This window comes from Podarcis gaigeae (genome assembly GCF_964106915.1).
Source record: "Podarcis gaigeae genome assembly, chromosome: 4".
NCBI lineage: Eukaryota > Metazoa > Chordata > Lepidosauria > Squamata > Lacertidae > Podarcis > Podarcis gaigeae.
Genome location: NC_139677.1, coordinates 104989103 through 105001593, shown reverse-complemented (window position 1 = coordinate 105001593; position 12491 = coordinate 104989103). Strand labels below are relative to the sequence as shown.

Genomic DNA, 12491 nt, shown 5'->3' with positions numbered 1-12491 from the left:
GCCCCAGTCTCATGTCCCACCATGGGCTCATGCCCCAGCACCTGTTTTAGAGCAGAGTCACCGTGGAAGACACAGCGAGGCGGGGCGTTCTGGTAACAGGCCGGCCTCCTGCTGTCTCCAGCAGCTGCTGTTGACCTCCCAAGCTGTGATGCATGGGGAGCAGCTGGGTGCTAGGAACAGAAGAGATTCCTTGGTCTTTCTTGCTATGGATGCAACTTCAAGGGGCCAAAAACTGCAGCATCTTGGCAGGATCAGGTGTGAGCTTTTGCGGACCCTTGCTGCCTTCATAGAATTGGAAGGCCCAAGGTGACTTGGTGGCCCTGGGTATTTCTGGCCTCACCTTCATGGTCCAGATCACAGCTGGCCACAAGCAGAGAGAGGCAGGTGATTGACAGAGCAGAGGTAGCAGTGCACAGTGTGGGGTAAGGGTGGAATGGCCTTAGGAGCCCCCTGCTGCATGTGTGCGGCTGGGACCCTGTTTGCTGCTGCATTATGGGATAGCACAGGGCAGGCCTGCAGGGTCGTGTGCTGATCTCTCTCTGCCCTCTCGCCAGCTGCAGTGAAAGACTGGTGCTTGGTGTGGACCCTGTGTGAGGCGCTCTGGGGCCACTTGAAGGAGCTGGAGGCCCGCCTGGATGAGCCCACGGAGTACGTCCTTGCTCTGGAGCGCCGGAGAGCCTTCTCCCGCTGGCTGTCGCAAACGGCTGCTGAGCGGATCAAGAACGAGGTCTCGCTTGCCCAGAACGACAGCCCCGCCCAGGCCGTCTTCAGCTACCTTACTGGGAAGCAGATCAGCGAAGCTTGCCGGCTGGCGCAACATTCTGGTAAGAGGGCGGCTTTTCACCTGGAGCCAGGATCTAATAAGGAATCTGCTGGATCCCGTGGGCAGAAATGGTGTACTGCCAGTGCTGCTTAGCGGGTTGCCTGGAGAGGGCGCAGCAGGCAGAATCCTGAATTACAGGCTGCCCCTTCCTGTGGTCAGGGCATTGGAGGCCCTTCTGCCTCCAGAGAGAGGAGTCTCAGGAGAGAAGTAGGTGGCTTAGTAGTGGGTTTCCCTGGATGAAGGCCCAGCCTTGCGGAAAGGTGCTTGTCTGTTCCTTGGAAAGTGCCAGCGCCAAGAGGAAAGCTCTCCTTTGCCCGCATCTTGACATAAATTTGGCTTCCTTCAGCACAGCAAAGAGCATTGGCCCGAGGAAGTTCTGCCCGCCACCAGTGTTGTTTGTTTCTGCAGGGCTGGTAGGAGGGAAATGCAGAGTTCCTTTGTAAACTCTTCACCCCTCATTCTTCTCTGCTTTAGCTGCTCCCTAGAAAAGGATTGGAAGGGGATTTGGGTGTGTCTTCCCAACTAGATCAGCTTCTTGAATTTCTAGGTGAGCAACACCAAAAAAAACACACCCCTGCCTTACAACAGGCTTAAATCAACCGATCCTTGCTGATGATATTGAGGGTGGGCTACATGCAGCACTCCCCAAGCAAGAAGCCATCTATCATGTAGCTGGACTTGGTTTTCCTATGGGCAGTTATTTTCTGCCCAAGTCAGTGTGGTCCTGCCCCCTCCAAAATATGTGCTAGAGCACCAATGTCTGCACTACTGCCATCTTTTGGCCAAGCAAGCCCGTCCCTGCGTCCAAGTAGTTTACATTTCAGGAGAGGCTGCTCACTGGGGTTTGTGTCTCTTCTGACGTGCTGCTGTTGCCTTACAGGGGACCATCGGCTGGCTCTGCTGCTCTCGCAGCTGGCAGGGAGCCAGGATGTCCGGGAGCTCCTTGCCATGCAGCTGGCAGACTGGCATCAGCTACAGGCGGACTGCTTCATCCAGGAGGAGAGGCTGCACATCTTTGCCCTTTTAGCTGGCAAGCCGGTGAGTTGCGGAGCCCGGGCTTGCTTGTCAACCCTGGGCACTGCTTGACCAGTTGCGTTAGGGTCACATGTACACACAACGCCGTCACCAGGCCAGCGAGCCTCTGTGGGTGTCCCTCTTGCACAGCACAGCTACTGTGTTGGGCTCTGTGCCTGGCCCACACTGACACTCTGCCTTGGCCCTTTCCCTCACTTCTGCAGGTGTGGCATTTGTCAGAGAGGAGGAGCATCAACATCTGCGCCCATCTGGATTGGAAGCGTTCTCTCGCCATCCACCTCTGGTACCTGCTTCCTTCTACAGCGCCTCTTTCCAAGGCCCTCAGCATGTATGAAGCCGCATTCCAGGTAGGCGGAAGTCGCAGTCCTGTTTGGCCAGAGGGCCAGCCTTGAGCCCTATCCCTAGAGCTGAGGCACTCCGGCCTGTTGCTGCCTCCTGAAGGAAGGACAGGATGATGTGCTGTGCCTCTGCTGAGCTCCCTTTGCTCTTTGGCATATGCAGGAACATCACCGATGTTCTAGAACAGACTAAATGTCTGTGTCTAGGTCTGCATCTGGTTTCCCACAAGGGACACCCAGAGACCCCCACCGGAAGCCCATAAGCAGGACGTGAGAGCAGGCCCCCCTCTCCTCCTGCTGCCTCTGATCCTGTGGAATTGGCAGCCATTCCCCACCTGTCAAACTTGCCTTGTGGGGAGGGAAGGCGGGAGAGACAAGGTTCCAGCTCAGTTTCCAGCTCCCTACCCCAACGTCTCTCTAGTGCCCCCTCGGAACAGGCATACGCAAGAGAGAGGCCTTTCCTTCTTCCTGCAGCTGCTTCCCCTCACTCACTGGTATTGTCAAAACAAAAAAATTCCTTCCAGTAGCACCTTAAAGACCAACTAAGTCAGTTCTTGGTATGAGCTTTCGTGTGCATGCACACTTCTTCAGATACCTGTCACTGGTATTGTGTTCGCAGGACTCCTCGGAGGGAGAGAAGTATGCTTGCTCTCCGCTGCCTCCATATCTGGAAGGCTCAGGCTGTGTGATTGAGGAAGGCGATCAACAACACCCACTCCGAGACGTGTGCTTTCACCTGCTAAAGCTCTACAGTGATAGGTAACTCTTCCTGTTTTCCTGCACCTGCTGAAGGCGGACTCTGCTCTGCAGATATTCAGCTCTCGTAAATCTTTTGGTCTTTTAAGGTGACACAAGACCCTTTGCAACAGACTTCACAAGGCTGTCCCTCTGGAATCTCTTTCCTCCTTGTGAACTCAGGTTATGCTGCAAATGTAATGACCTACCAAGAAGATCCTGGTTTCTGCCCACTCTGCGGGGAGGAGATCCCCAGATATCATTATTGTTTATTAAATTTCTATGCCACCCTTCATACGAGGATCAGAGGGTGGTTTACAATTTGAAAATACATACCACAAAAATACATACCATAGTAACAAATGAAAGCAATAACACCCCCCTCCCCCCCCCCACAGTTTAAAAGACCATAGATAGTTTAATTAGCCAAAGGTTTGGGAGAAGAGGAATGGTAAGCATCCTGCTTAAAAAGTCCCAAATCAATTTACAGCCATCTGGTTGGCCACTGTGAGATAGCTGTGAAATAAGATTGGCCACCAGTCTGGTCCAGCAGGCTCTCCTCGTGTTCTTATGTTCTAAAGTGTTTTTAAAAAGTGTGCCTGGTGGGGGAAGGGGGGAACATAAACAGAAAGTTGTGTGCCCGTCAGCCATGGGACATACAATACCCCTTTCCCTCCACTCCTGTATGTATTGTGTGGAGGGGGATACTGAAGTCCAGGACCCTAGAAGCTTAACAGTGGTGGGGATTTAGTTTATCAACACTGCTTCTTTGTCGTCCCCAGCTTAAGAGTTCTAGTTATGATTCCTCTCCAGTGGATATTGGGCCTAACACTGGAATGTCTCTATGGCTCATTCAGAATTCAGTATTGGGGCAGAGAGGGAGAGAGGAAGATGCATTGATGCCAGGGAATGACTTCTCTCTTGTATGTGGCTGTGGGCAGTCCTGCTAGTCTCATGAAAGCTCATTTCCCCCCAAAGCGTTTGCCCCGGGTTTGCCATTTAGGCCTGGACATACAGACCCTTCTGCTTCCTTGGAAAGTCTTTCGGCGTACAGCACCGTGAACTGGAGTGTGGGCCCCGCTGTGGCCAGCCGGCTTATGCTGCTTCCTTCCTTCCTCGTGTTCCCTTGCAGGTGTTACGATCTCCACCAGCTGCTTGACCCGAAGAGCATAACAGCTGACCCCTTGGACTACCGCCTCAGCTGGCACCTGTGGGAAGTGCTGCGTGCCTTAAATTACACCCACCTCTCAGAGCAATGCCAGGGAGTGCTGAACGCCAGCTTTGCAGCCCAGCTGGAGAGCGAGGGGCTGTGGGAATGGGCCATCTTTGTGCTTCTTCACACCCCCAGTGCAAAGTAAGTGTGCAGCCCTCCTTTGTCTTGCAGGGCTGTTTAGTGGGTGTGTGGGTTTTATCGGATTTCTTCCCATGGGAGGAGGGAGGTGCATCCTGTCAATGTAGCATCATGCTATCTGAAATGGTGGCATCCTCTTTGGGGTAGAGTATGATCTGCTCTCATTTAACAGCACTGCTATTAATAAAATTGGCCCTGTGGGCTCTGAACATGCACAAGTTTTTAGCAAAACACCCACAAATGTGCTACAAAATGTTTAACAAATATTAAAATATTTCGGAATCTTTCAGTGAAATAGAGAAATTAACTTTTCTTCCTTTTGAGTCATATTCTAAGAACTGATTCAAACATGCATGCTCATCATATAAAATTTCTCAGAAGTTAATAGCGCAGCTTAATAATACTGACTTAAAATCCATTGCGGCATTCGAATAATACCAGCAATATCATTCATTAGGTATATGATATAATACATTTTGAACTGATTTGAGATGATAGCAATAACATGTATTGGCAGCAAAGAATGGTAATTTGATTTATGGAGTAGATGGGAAGTCGGATTTAAAAGGAAGAGACCATTACAGTTTATGGATTATTAAATGTATATTAATTCTGTATGTAATGCGAGACTGATTATATTCTTATTATGGTGTAATTAGTCTTTTTGTTGTTGTTGTGTTGAGCAAATAAAATATTATTTTTTTAAAAGAAGTTAATAACGCAGCTGAATATTTGAAGGGACTTGAATAGGACTGTGTCTGAGATTCATCCCATTGGGTGATTGATCAGTAATGGCTCATTCACATGTTCCTTTGATACTACAGTTTTTTATAACTTGCTTGCACAATGTTGAGGGCAGCCTTACCCAGCCTGGTCTCCTTCCCCCAGGCGTTTGGAGCTACAGTTCTCTTAAGCTGGAACTTGGAGAGGAACCTGGGGCAGAAGGGGTGGGTGGGTGGGTGGCAGGATCAGATGAGCCTGCAGTTAAGCTGTCCCTCCATCTAGCTTGGGAGAGTCTACTGTGAGTGGCAGGCAGTGGTTCTTCCGGGCCTTGGCCAGAGGAAGGACTTTGGCAGCTCAGCCGCTGGGCAGCCTTTGACAGGAGATGCCTCAGGGGCGGAAGCTCAGACCTCTTTGCAAAACATTTGCTTTGCCACTGAAGACCCAGTAAATTGGGGGCAGGGAGCAGCATTTGGGACCATTTTCCTGGCTGAATTGTGCGCATAGAGCTATTGCTGTACCCTCCTGCTCTATGCAAGGTCATACAAAGAGCGTTTCTCTTCCCACCAGCGTGCGAGAGAGAGCCGTGCGTGAGCTGCTGAACCGTCACTGCAGGTTGCAGGAGACGCCCGAGTCGTGGAGCAAGGAAGCCTTCCTGATGGAGAGGCTGTGCGTGCCGCCAGAGTGGATCCACGAGGCCAAAGCCGTGAGGGCCAGGATGGAAGGCGACAAGCATAAGGAGACTCTCTACCTGTTCAGGGCAGGGCACTGGAACCAGTGCCACAGGCTGGTCATCAGGCACTTGGCTTCAGGTAAGGCTTCCTTCCTTCCTTCCTTCCTTCTCCCGGGGCATGGCGGTAAACAGGGCGTCTAACTGAGTTTTGGACTGTCTTTACCAAAACAAAAAACCTGCAAGCACTCAGTAGGATTTTGCCTTGCTTCCTAAAAGGAGGGGGCTTCTATCACAACAGAATACAGTGATACCTCGGGTTAAGAACTTAATTCGTTCTGGAGGTCCGTTCTTAACCTGAAACTGTTCTTAACCTGAGGTACCACTTTAGCTAATGGGGCCTGCCGCCACTGTGCGATTTCTGTTCTGTTCTGTTCTGTTCTCATCCTGAAGCAAAGTTCTTAACCCGAGGTACTGTTTCTGGGTTAGTGGAGTCTGTAACCTTTAGCTTCTGTAACCTGAAGCGTCTGTAACCCGAGGTACTACTGTATTTATTAAATTTGTACGCTGCCCTTTGGTGGTTCACAACATAAATATACAAAATGAAAATACAAAATGCATAATTAAGCAAAGGCAGCTCAATAACCCCCCTCTCACAAAACCCATAGAACGTTATTCAACATAGGGGATAAAATTGAACCCTGAGGAACCCACACTGAAGGCTCCACGGGGCTGAAGAGCACTCCCCAAGCATCACCCTCTGGAAATAACCACCCAAGTAGGAGCAGAAGCACCGCAAAGCAGTGCCACCCACCCATAACTCTTGACGGCTGCTCCAGAAGGTTGCCATAGTCATTGGCATCAAAAACTGTTGAGAGATTGAGGAGAATTAACAGAGACCCATTTCCCCTGTCTCATTCCCAACAGGTCATCGTACAAGATGACTAAAGCAGTTTCTGTGCCAATTTAACGGGCTCTGGAAAATCAGTTTGGGAGTCCTCAACATCGTCTCTGAGACTAGTTCTATCAACTGAGGCAGTGAGATCTCTGGGCAGTGAGGGAGGTGGTAAACCAGCAGAATCCCTAATTTGTCCCAGTTGCCCAAAGCCAAGGAACCACACTCTAGATTCCACCCCTCCTTACAAATTGAACAGACATCCTCAGGGGGCGAAGGTGCCCTCTCCTAGTGGTGTTTCTTCTTCCTGCTCACAGCTTCAGAATGCCACGTGTCCCATTCTTGGCGCAGATGTTGCCCACATCTGAAAGTCGTGTCAATTTCAACATCTATGCCTGCCTTCTGGCAAGTTGATGTTTTACCAAACGTTCTGCCAGGCCCAGTAGTGTTGAAGTTCTCTTATTTGTTCATCACTCGCTGTTTCCCTCTTTCAGATGCCATTATTAACGAAAACTACACCTATCTGAAAGGGTTCTTGGAAGACCTGTCTGCTCCAGAGCGCAGCACCCTCATCCAGGATTGGGACACCGCAGGGCTGGTTTACTTAGACTACATCCGCATCATTGAGATGCTTGACAGGATTCAGCAGGTGACACACTCAGGACAAGGATGGTGTCATTGCATTTGTACCCCTCGTTTTTCTCCCAAGGAACTCCCAGGGGCTTGCGCGCTTCTCCCTCATTTAATCCTCACAACAGCCCTGTGAGGAAGGGGAGGCTGAGAGGCAGTGACTGGCCCAAGGCCACCCCGGGAGCGTCATGGCTGCATGGCGACATGAACCCCAACCTCCCAGGTTCTAGTCCAATACTCTAACCACCACACCAGACTGTTGCATCCTGCCTGCTCCCTTACAGAGAGCACTCTTGGGAATTTTCCTCTTCCCAGTCACACGCTGATCGAGCCTGATATGCGTATTCAGGGAAAGCTACACTGCGTGCCCCTGTTGAAGCTAATTCAAAATATAGGGAGTAATGCATGGGAAGGCAAACTAAGGCCCGGCGGCCGGATCTGGCCCAATCGCCTTCTAAATCCGGCCCGCGGACGGTCTGGGAATCGGTGTGTTTTCACATGAGTAGAACGAGCCCTTTTATTTAAAATGCACCTCTGGGTTAGACAAATTAGAATATCATGGAAAAGTTCATTTATTTCAGTAATTCAACTTAAAAGATGAAACTAATATATGAGATAGACTCCTGACATGCAAAGTGAGATATGTCAAGCCTTGATTTGTTATAATTGTGATGATCATGGCATACAGCTGATGAAAACCCCAAATTAACAATCTCAGAAAATTAGAATATTAAATGAAATAAGCAAAACAAGGATTGCAAATAGAGCAAGACTGGACCTCTGAGAAGCAGAAGCATATCTCACTTTGCATGTTATCTCGTATTTTAGTTCCACCTTTTAAGTTGAATTACTGAAATAAATGAAATTTTCCACGATATTCTAATTTTTTGAGTTTTACCTGTAGTCTGGCTCCCCACAAGGTCTGAGGGACAGTGGACCGGCCCTCTGCTGAAAAAGTTTGCTGACCCCTGGAGTAAAGCATCTGAAAGTTCCTGTGTTGAGACATTCTCTGCAGGTGAAAAATAAATCAGCTAGCATGCCAAGGAAAAAATGTTCCTTTGGACGTGCTGGTTTTCTACTGGCAGGGAGATGGGCTTGCCAAGGGAGGGTGTGGCCTGTCGAAATCTCTACTATGACCAAGCTCCTCCTCCGGTCGAGCCTTTGGAATCTCCTCCGACGATGATTTGATAAGGCTCCAGGCACATTCTCCATTCAGCAGAGTATCAAAGCAGCAGAAGAGAAATTTGGGCTACATTGCTAGGTTTTATTTCTAACTACGCAGACAGAAAATAAATATACATGCTCTCTCTCTCTGTGAAAGGCAGAGAGCAACTGGAAAACAAAGGATCAGGAAACCAGAAACATCCCATCCGTCTCCTGTCTTCCGTGAGACTTCCAACAGTCTGGAATGTCTCTGGAATGCAAAACAGAGTCTGGTGACTCCAAGCACTGCACAGTGGCAACACACAGAAACCAACATGGCCATGCAGTTGATGTATGGGGGTCTTTCCATCTGCTGTGCTCTTCCCACAAGGAGAGGAGAAGGAGATAGCCCTCTTTTTTCTTAGGCTCTAGTGCCCTTAAATGCTGCAAAAGGTGATTCAGAGGCTGGGACTTGCCTGCTCACTGTGTCTTCTAGCTTGGGGGTGGGGGAGTGAGGGGGAACTGCCAGGACTCCCCAGGTGCATGAAGCTCAGCTTCCCATTCCAGTTATCGGAGGAATTTCTGGGAGGGAGAAGAGCTTCAGGCGGCTTCACTGGGCTGTTTGAATAGTAATGGTGGCCATCGGATGCACCATTGCGAACACTTGCCTTGAGATTAGGAGGGGAAATCTGCCCCGTGGAAATTCCGCTGGAAGCCTGGCATGAGACATTTTAATAATGAGGAAGTTCTCCAGCGGGGCCGTTGTCACCCCAGTGAGTGACGCTTCTCCTTTCTCCTGGATTTCCTTTTCAGCTGGATTGCTCTGGGTACGAACTGGAGGAGCTGCACACTAAAGTGACATCCCTTTGCAACAGGATAGAGCTGCTCCAGTGCCGCAATGCCAAGGATAGGCTGGCTCAGTCTGGTAAGGCTGTGGGCACGCTGTTTCCTTCCTGCAAAATGTGGGTTTTATTGTAATAATAATAATAATAATAATAATAATAATAATAATATAATTTATTTGTACCCCGCCCATCTGGCTGGGTTTCCCCAGCCACTCTGGGTGGCTTCCAACAAAGATTAAAAATACATCAAAATGTCACATATTAAAAACTTCCCTTCAGATGTTTTCTAAATGTCAGGTAGTTGTTTATCTCTGACACCTGGTGGGAGGGCGTTCCACAGGGAGGGTGCCACTACCGAGAAGGCCCTCTGCCTGGTTCCCTGTAATTTGGCTTCTCACAGCGAGGGAACCGCCAGAAGGCCCTCGGAGCTGGACCTCAGTGTCTGGGTAGAATGATGGGGGTGGAGATGCTCCTTCAGGTATACTGTTACTGTTCCTTTATTTCATTTATGAATCCCTTCCCGTGAAGCGTTTCTAAATACCAAATGATTGCGGATATAAAAACAGTTTAAGCAATTACCTCTGCAAAACCAACTTCAAGTAATTTCAGAGGCTGAAGGCTTTCCTCATCTTCAAAAAGCCAGTGCCTGCCTGATGCCTTTGGCTGGGTCGGGACGATATGGGATTGGGGGGGCAACTCCCATCTCTTGCAGGGGCGCAATTAGTGCCAGTGCCGTCCGTTAAGAGTTTGGGTGTAATCTTCGATGCCTCCCTCTCTATGGAGGCGCAGATTACAGCTATAACAAAGGCGGCATTTTTTCATCTCCGCCAAGCTAAGCAGTTGGCTCCTTATCTCTCTCGCCCTGACCTAGCCACTGTGATCCACACGACGGTTACCTCCAGACTGGATTATTGTAACTTGCTCTACGTGGGGCTGCCCTTGAGACTGACCCAGAAACTCCAGCGGGTGCAGAATGCCTTACGGGGTCTTCGCTGCGAGATCACATTCACCCGGTGCTATACCAGCTGCACTGGCTCCCGGTGGAGTACAGGATCAGGTTTAAGGTGCTGGTTTTAACCTTTAAAGCCCTATACGGCCTAGGACCCTCGTACCTACGGGACCGCCTCTTATGGTATGCCCCACAGAGGAACTTAGGATCTTCAAACAAAAACATCACCTTCAGAACAAATTAAGTTCTTAACCCAAGGTACCACTGTAATGGAATACTGAATGGTATGGTTTTTTATAAAATATGCAGGGATTGATGATATGTAAAATGAATCATGGAAAGAGAAGAAGGGAAGTCATTGATATTTTAAGGATGTACGAATGAGTATTTTAAATTGGAAAACAGAAAATTTATTAAAAAGTTGCATTACACTTGTAACCTGAGGTCAGCCAAGAGCACACCATAGACTAGACCAGTCGTGTCTGGTAAATGCAAGGGCTTCTCTCGCTGGAGGTCCATTCCCCTGGGAAACTGGTGTAACAAAGCTCAACTGTAAATACTTTTCAAAGCTCTTTGATACGTTCATTCACTCAAGCCTTCGCTGATTTGCCCATTTCTCGCACCCAGAAATGGCCAAGCGCATTGTGGACATCCTGCGCGTGGTTTTGAGCCTGCAGCACCCTCCGGACTCTGCCTCGGACTCCACCCCGGACGTGCAGAGAGTGCCGCTGCGCCTGCTCGCCCCCCACATTGGCCGCCTCCCCATGCCCGAGGACTACGTGCTGGAGGAGCTGCGTAGCCTCACCCAGGGCTACCTGCGGGAACTGACGGTGGTGGCGCAATGAGCGCAGCTTGCCTCCTCGCCTGGACGTAGCTGCCCTCTCTGAAAGATTCGTCTGTCCTTTGGCCCCAGGGCCCAGGGGGGTAGGCAGCCCCCTTCCTGCGCAACTCCTTCCCACCCTGGGGTGCTGCACAGCCACCACAGGGGGCAAAGTGCAGAGACTGGGCTCTGGTGTTTGGGCACCTCCTCCCCCCCCCCCGCCACCGCTTTCTAGTGTTAATAAAGCCTTTGCCGCAGCAGAAGCCAGCTGTGGGGGTCACTGGACCTGTGGCGGGCAGAGAGCAAGGCACCTTACAGATGGCACAAAAAAATCAGTGTGTGTGTGTGTGAGTATGTATACAGTCAAATCTCCATTTCAACTGAGCTCTGGTCAGCGTCCGTTTGGGGTTTTTTGGAGGGGATGGGGGCTTTGAGTGTGTCCTGCGCTGCTGGGCTTGGACAAGTGGAGTCGACCCTGCTGCCCGTGTGCCTTATGGGGCTGGGTCAGATCTGGGTTGTGCTGTCTGGCCTCTGCAAAGAAAGGAGGGAGGCGGAGGCACAGCCAGGTTTGGTCTGGAAATGACACCGTTGGCTGATCCTTTCCGGGGGGGGGGGGGAATCCCTCAGTGACGTCAGCTTCCTGGCATCCTCTCCTGGGGTGGCACAAATGGCACCCCAGAGTGCTTCTGATCCTTGCAGGGGGCTGGCAGGTTCCCCTCCTTCTGTCAGCCTGGCTTTGGGAGACTGGCTTGAGTCTTCAAGCTGAGCTGCGCCTGTTCTTCATGCCGAATCCCTTTGCAAGAAGTGCTGGGGAGGGGGGGGACACAACCTGATTTTAGGTTTTGTGCTGGGGGGGGGCAGAGGGAGGGGGGAATGGCTCAAACCAATCAGTTCAAGGTGGTCATGTTGAATGTGTTTGCCATGTGGTTTCATCATACTGCCGAAAGGGAATTCCAGATGCGGAGCTGGTGAGCTGGCTGGCAGCCTCCAGGGCCCTGGGGTGGACAGTCTGCCCGAATCTCATAGGGCAGGGTGAGGCCTGGTGTGGGAGCTGCCCCTGCAGCCAGTTGTGTAGGACTCCTGGAGGCAGTGCGTGTCTGCGTGTGCGTGTATGTATTGGGGGGGGGGATGCCAGCAAAGTGGTGACGCATGAAGATTATGTAAAGGTTTTTATTGAAAACTATAAATAAATGATCCAGATTATTTTCTTGTCTGTTTTTCTGGAAATACCTTTATAAGAAAATAAAAAAAGTTTATAGCATTTTCCTGATTGCCTCTCTTTTTTCCCTTCCCTGCCCCTCTTTTAAGAATCAAATGGCTCAACCTCAGACTTGGGTCTCTATTGTATCCAGGGGGCAGTGTTCAGTTCCGGGATGTGTGTGTCCCTCGTTAGGAGGAAAGGTGCAGGCACAAGAGTTGGGTGCGAGGGGAGCTGTGTTATTCCTCCACCATCCAAGGTGCTACGCTCTGTATACGTTCCCAGGCATCATGAGTGGCGAAGGAGCTGCTTCCTTCCCTCAGGCCTTGCTTGCACGCT

General features: G+C 50.4%; 1 protein-coding gene across 7 annotated transcripts in view; it reads left to right on the top strand.

Annotated features, from left to right (window-relative positions):
* NUP98 (nucleoporin 98 and 96 precursor) overlaps nt 1–12215 on the top strand; it is a 46182-nt gene extending 33967 nt beyond the window's left edge. For 4 of the 7 annotated variants that reach the window (XM_083735845.1, XM_083735849.1, XM_083735850.1 and 1 more), the window contains 9 exons: nt 555–824; nt 1704–1861; nt 2062–2205; nt 2816–2955; nt 4064–4285; nt 5573–5814; nt 7062–7216; nt 9154–9265; nt 10762–12215. In XM_083735845.1, coding sequence (XP_083591971.1) covers nt 555–824; nt 1704–1861; nt 2062–2205; nt 2816–2955; nt 4064–4285; nt 5573–5814; nt 7062–7216; nt 9154–9265; nt 10762–10979 — 1661 coding nt within the window. In that variant the 3' untranslated portion in view covers nt 10980–12215. The remainder of the gene's footprint in view (nt 1–554; nt 825–1703; nt 1862–2061; nt 2206–2815; nt 2956–4063; nt 4286–5572; nt 5815–7061; nt 7217–9153; nt 9266–10761) is intronic. The other 3 variants (XM_083735847.1, XM_083735851.1, XM_083735848.1) reach the window with 1 other exon arrangement.
* The last annotated feature ends 276 nt before the right edge of the window (nt 12216–12491 follow it).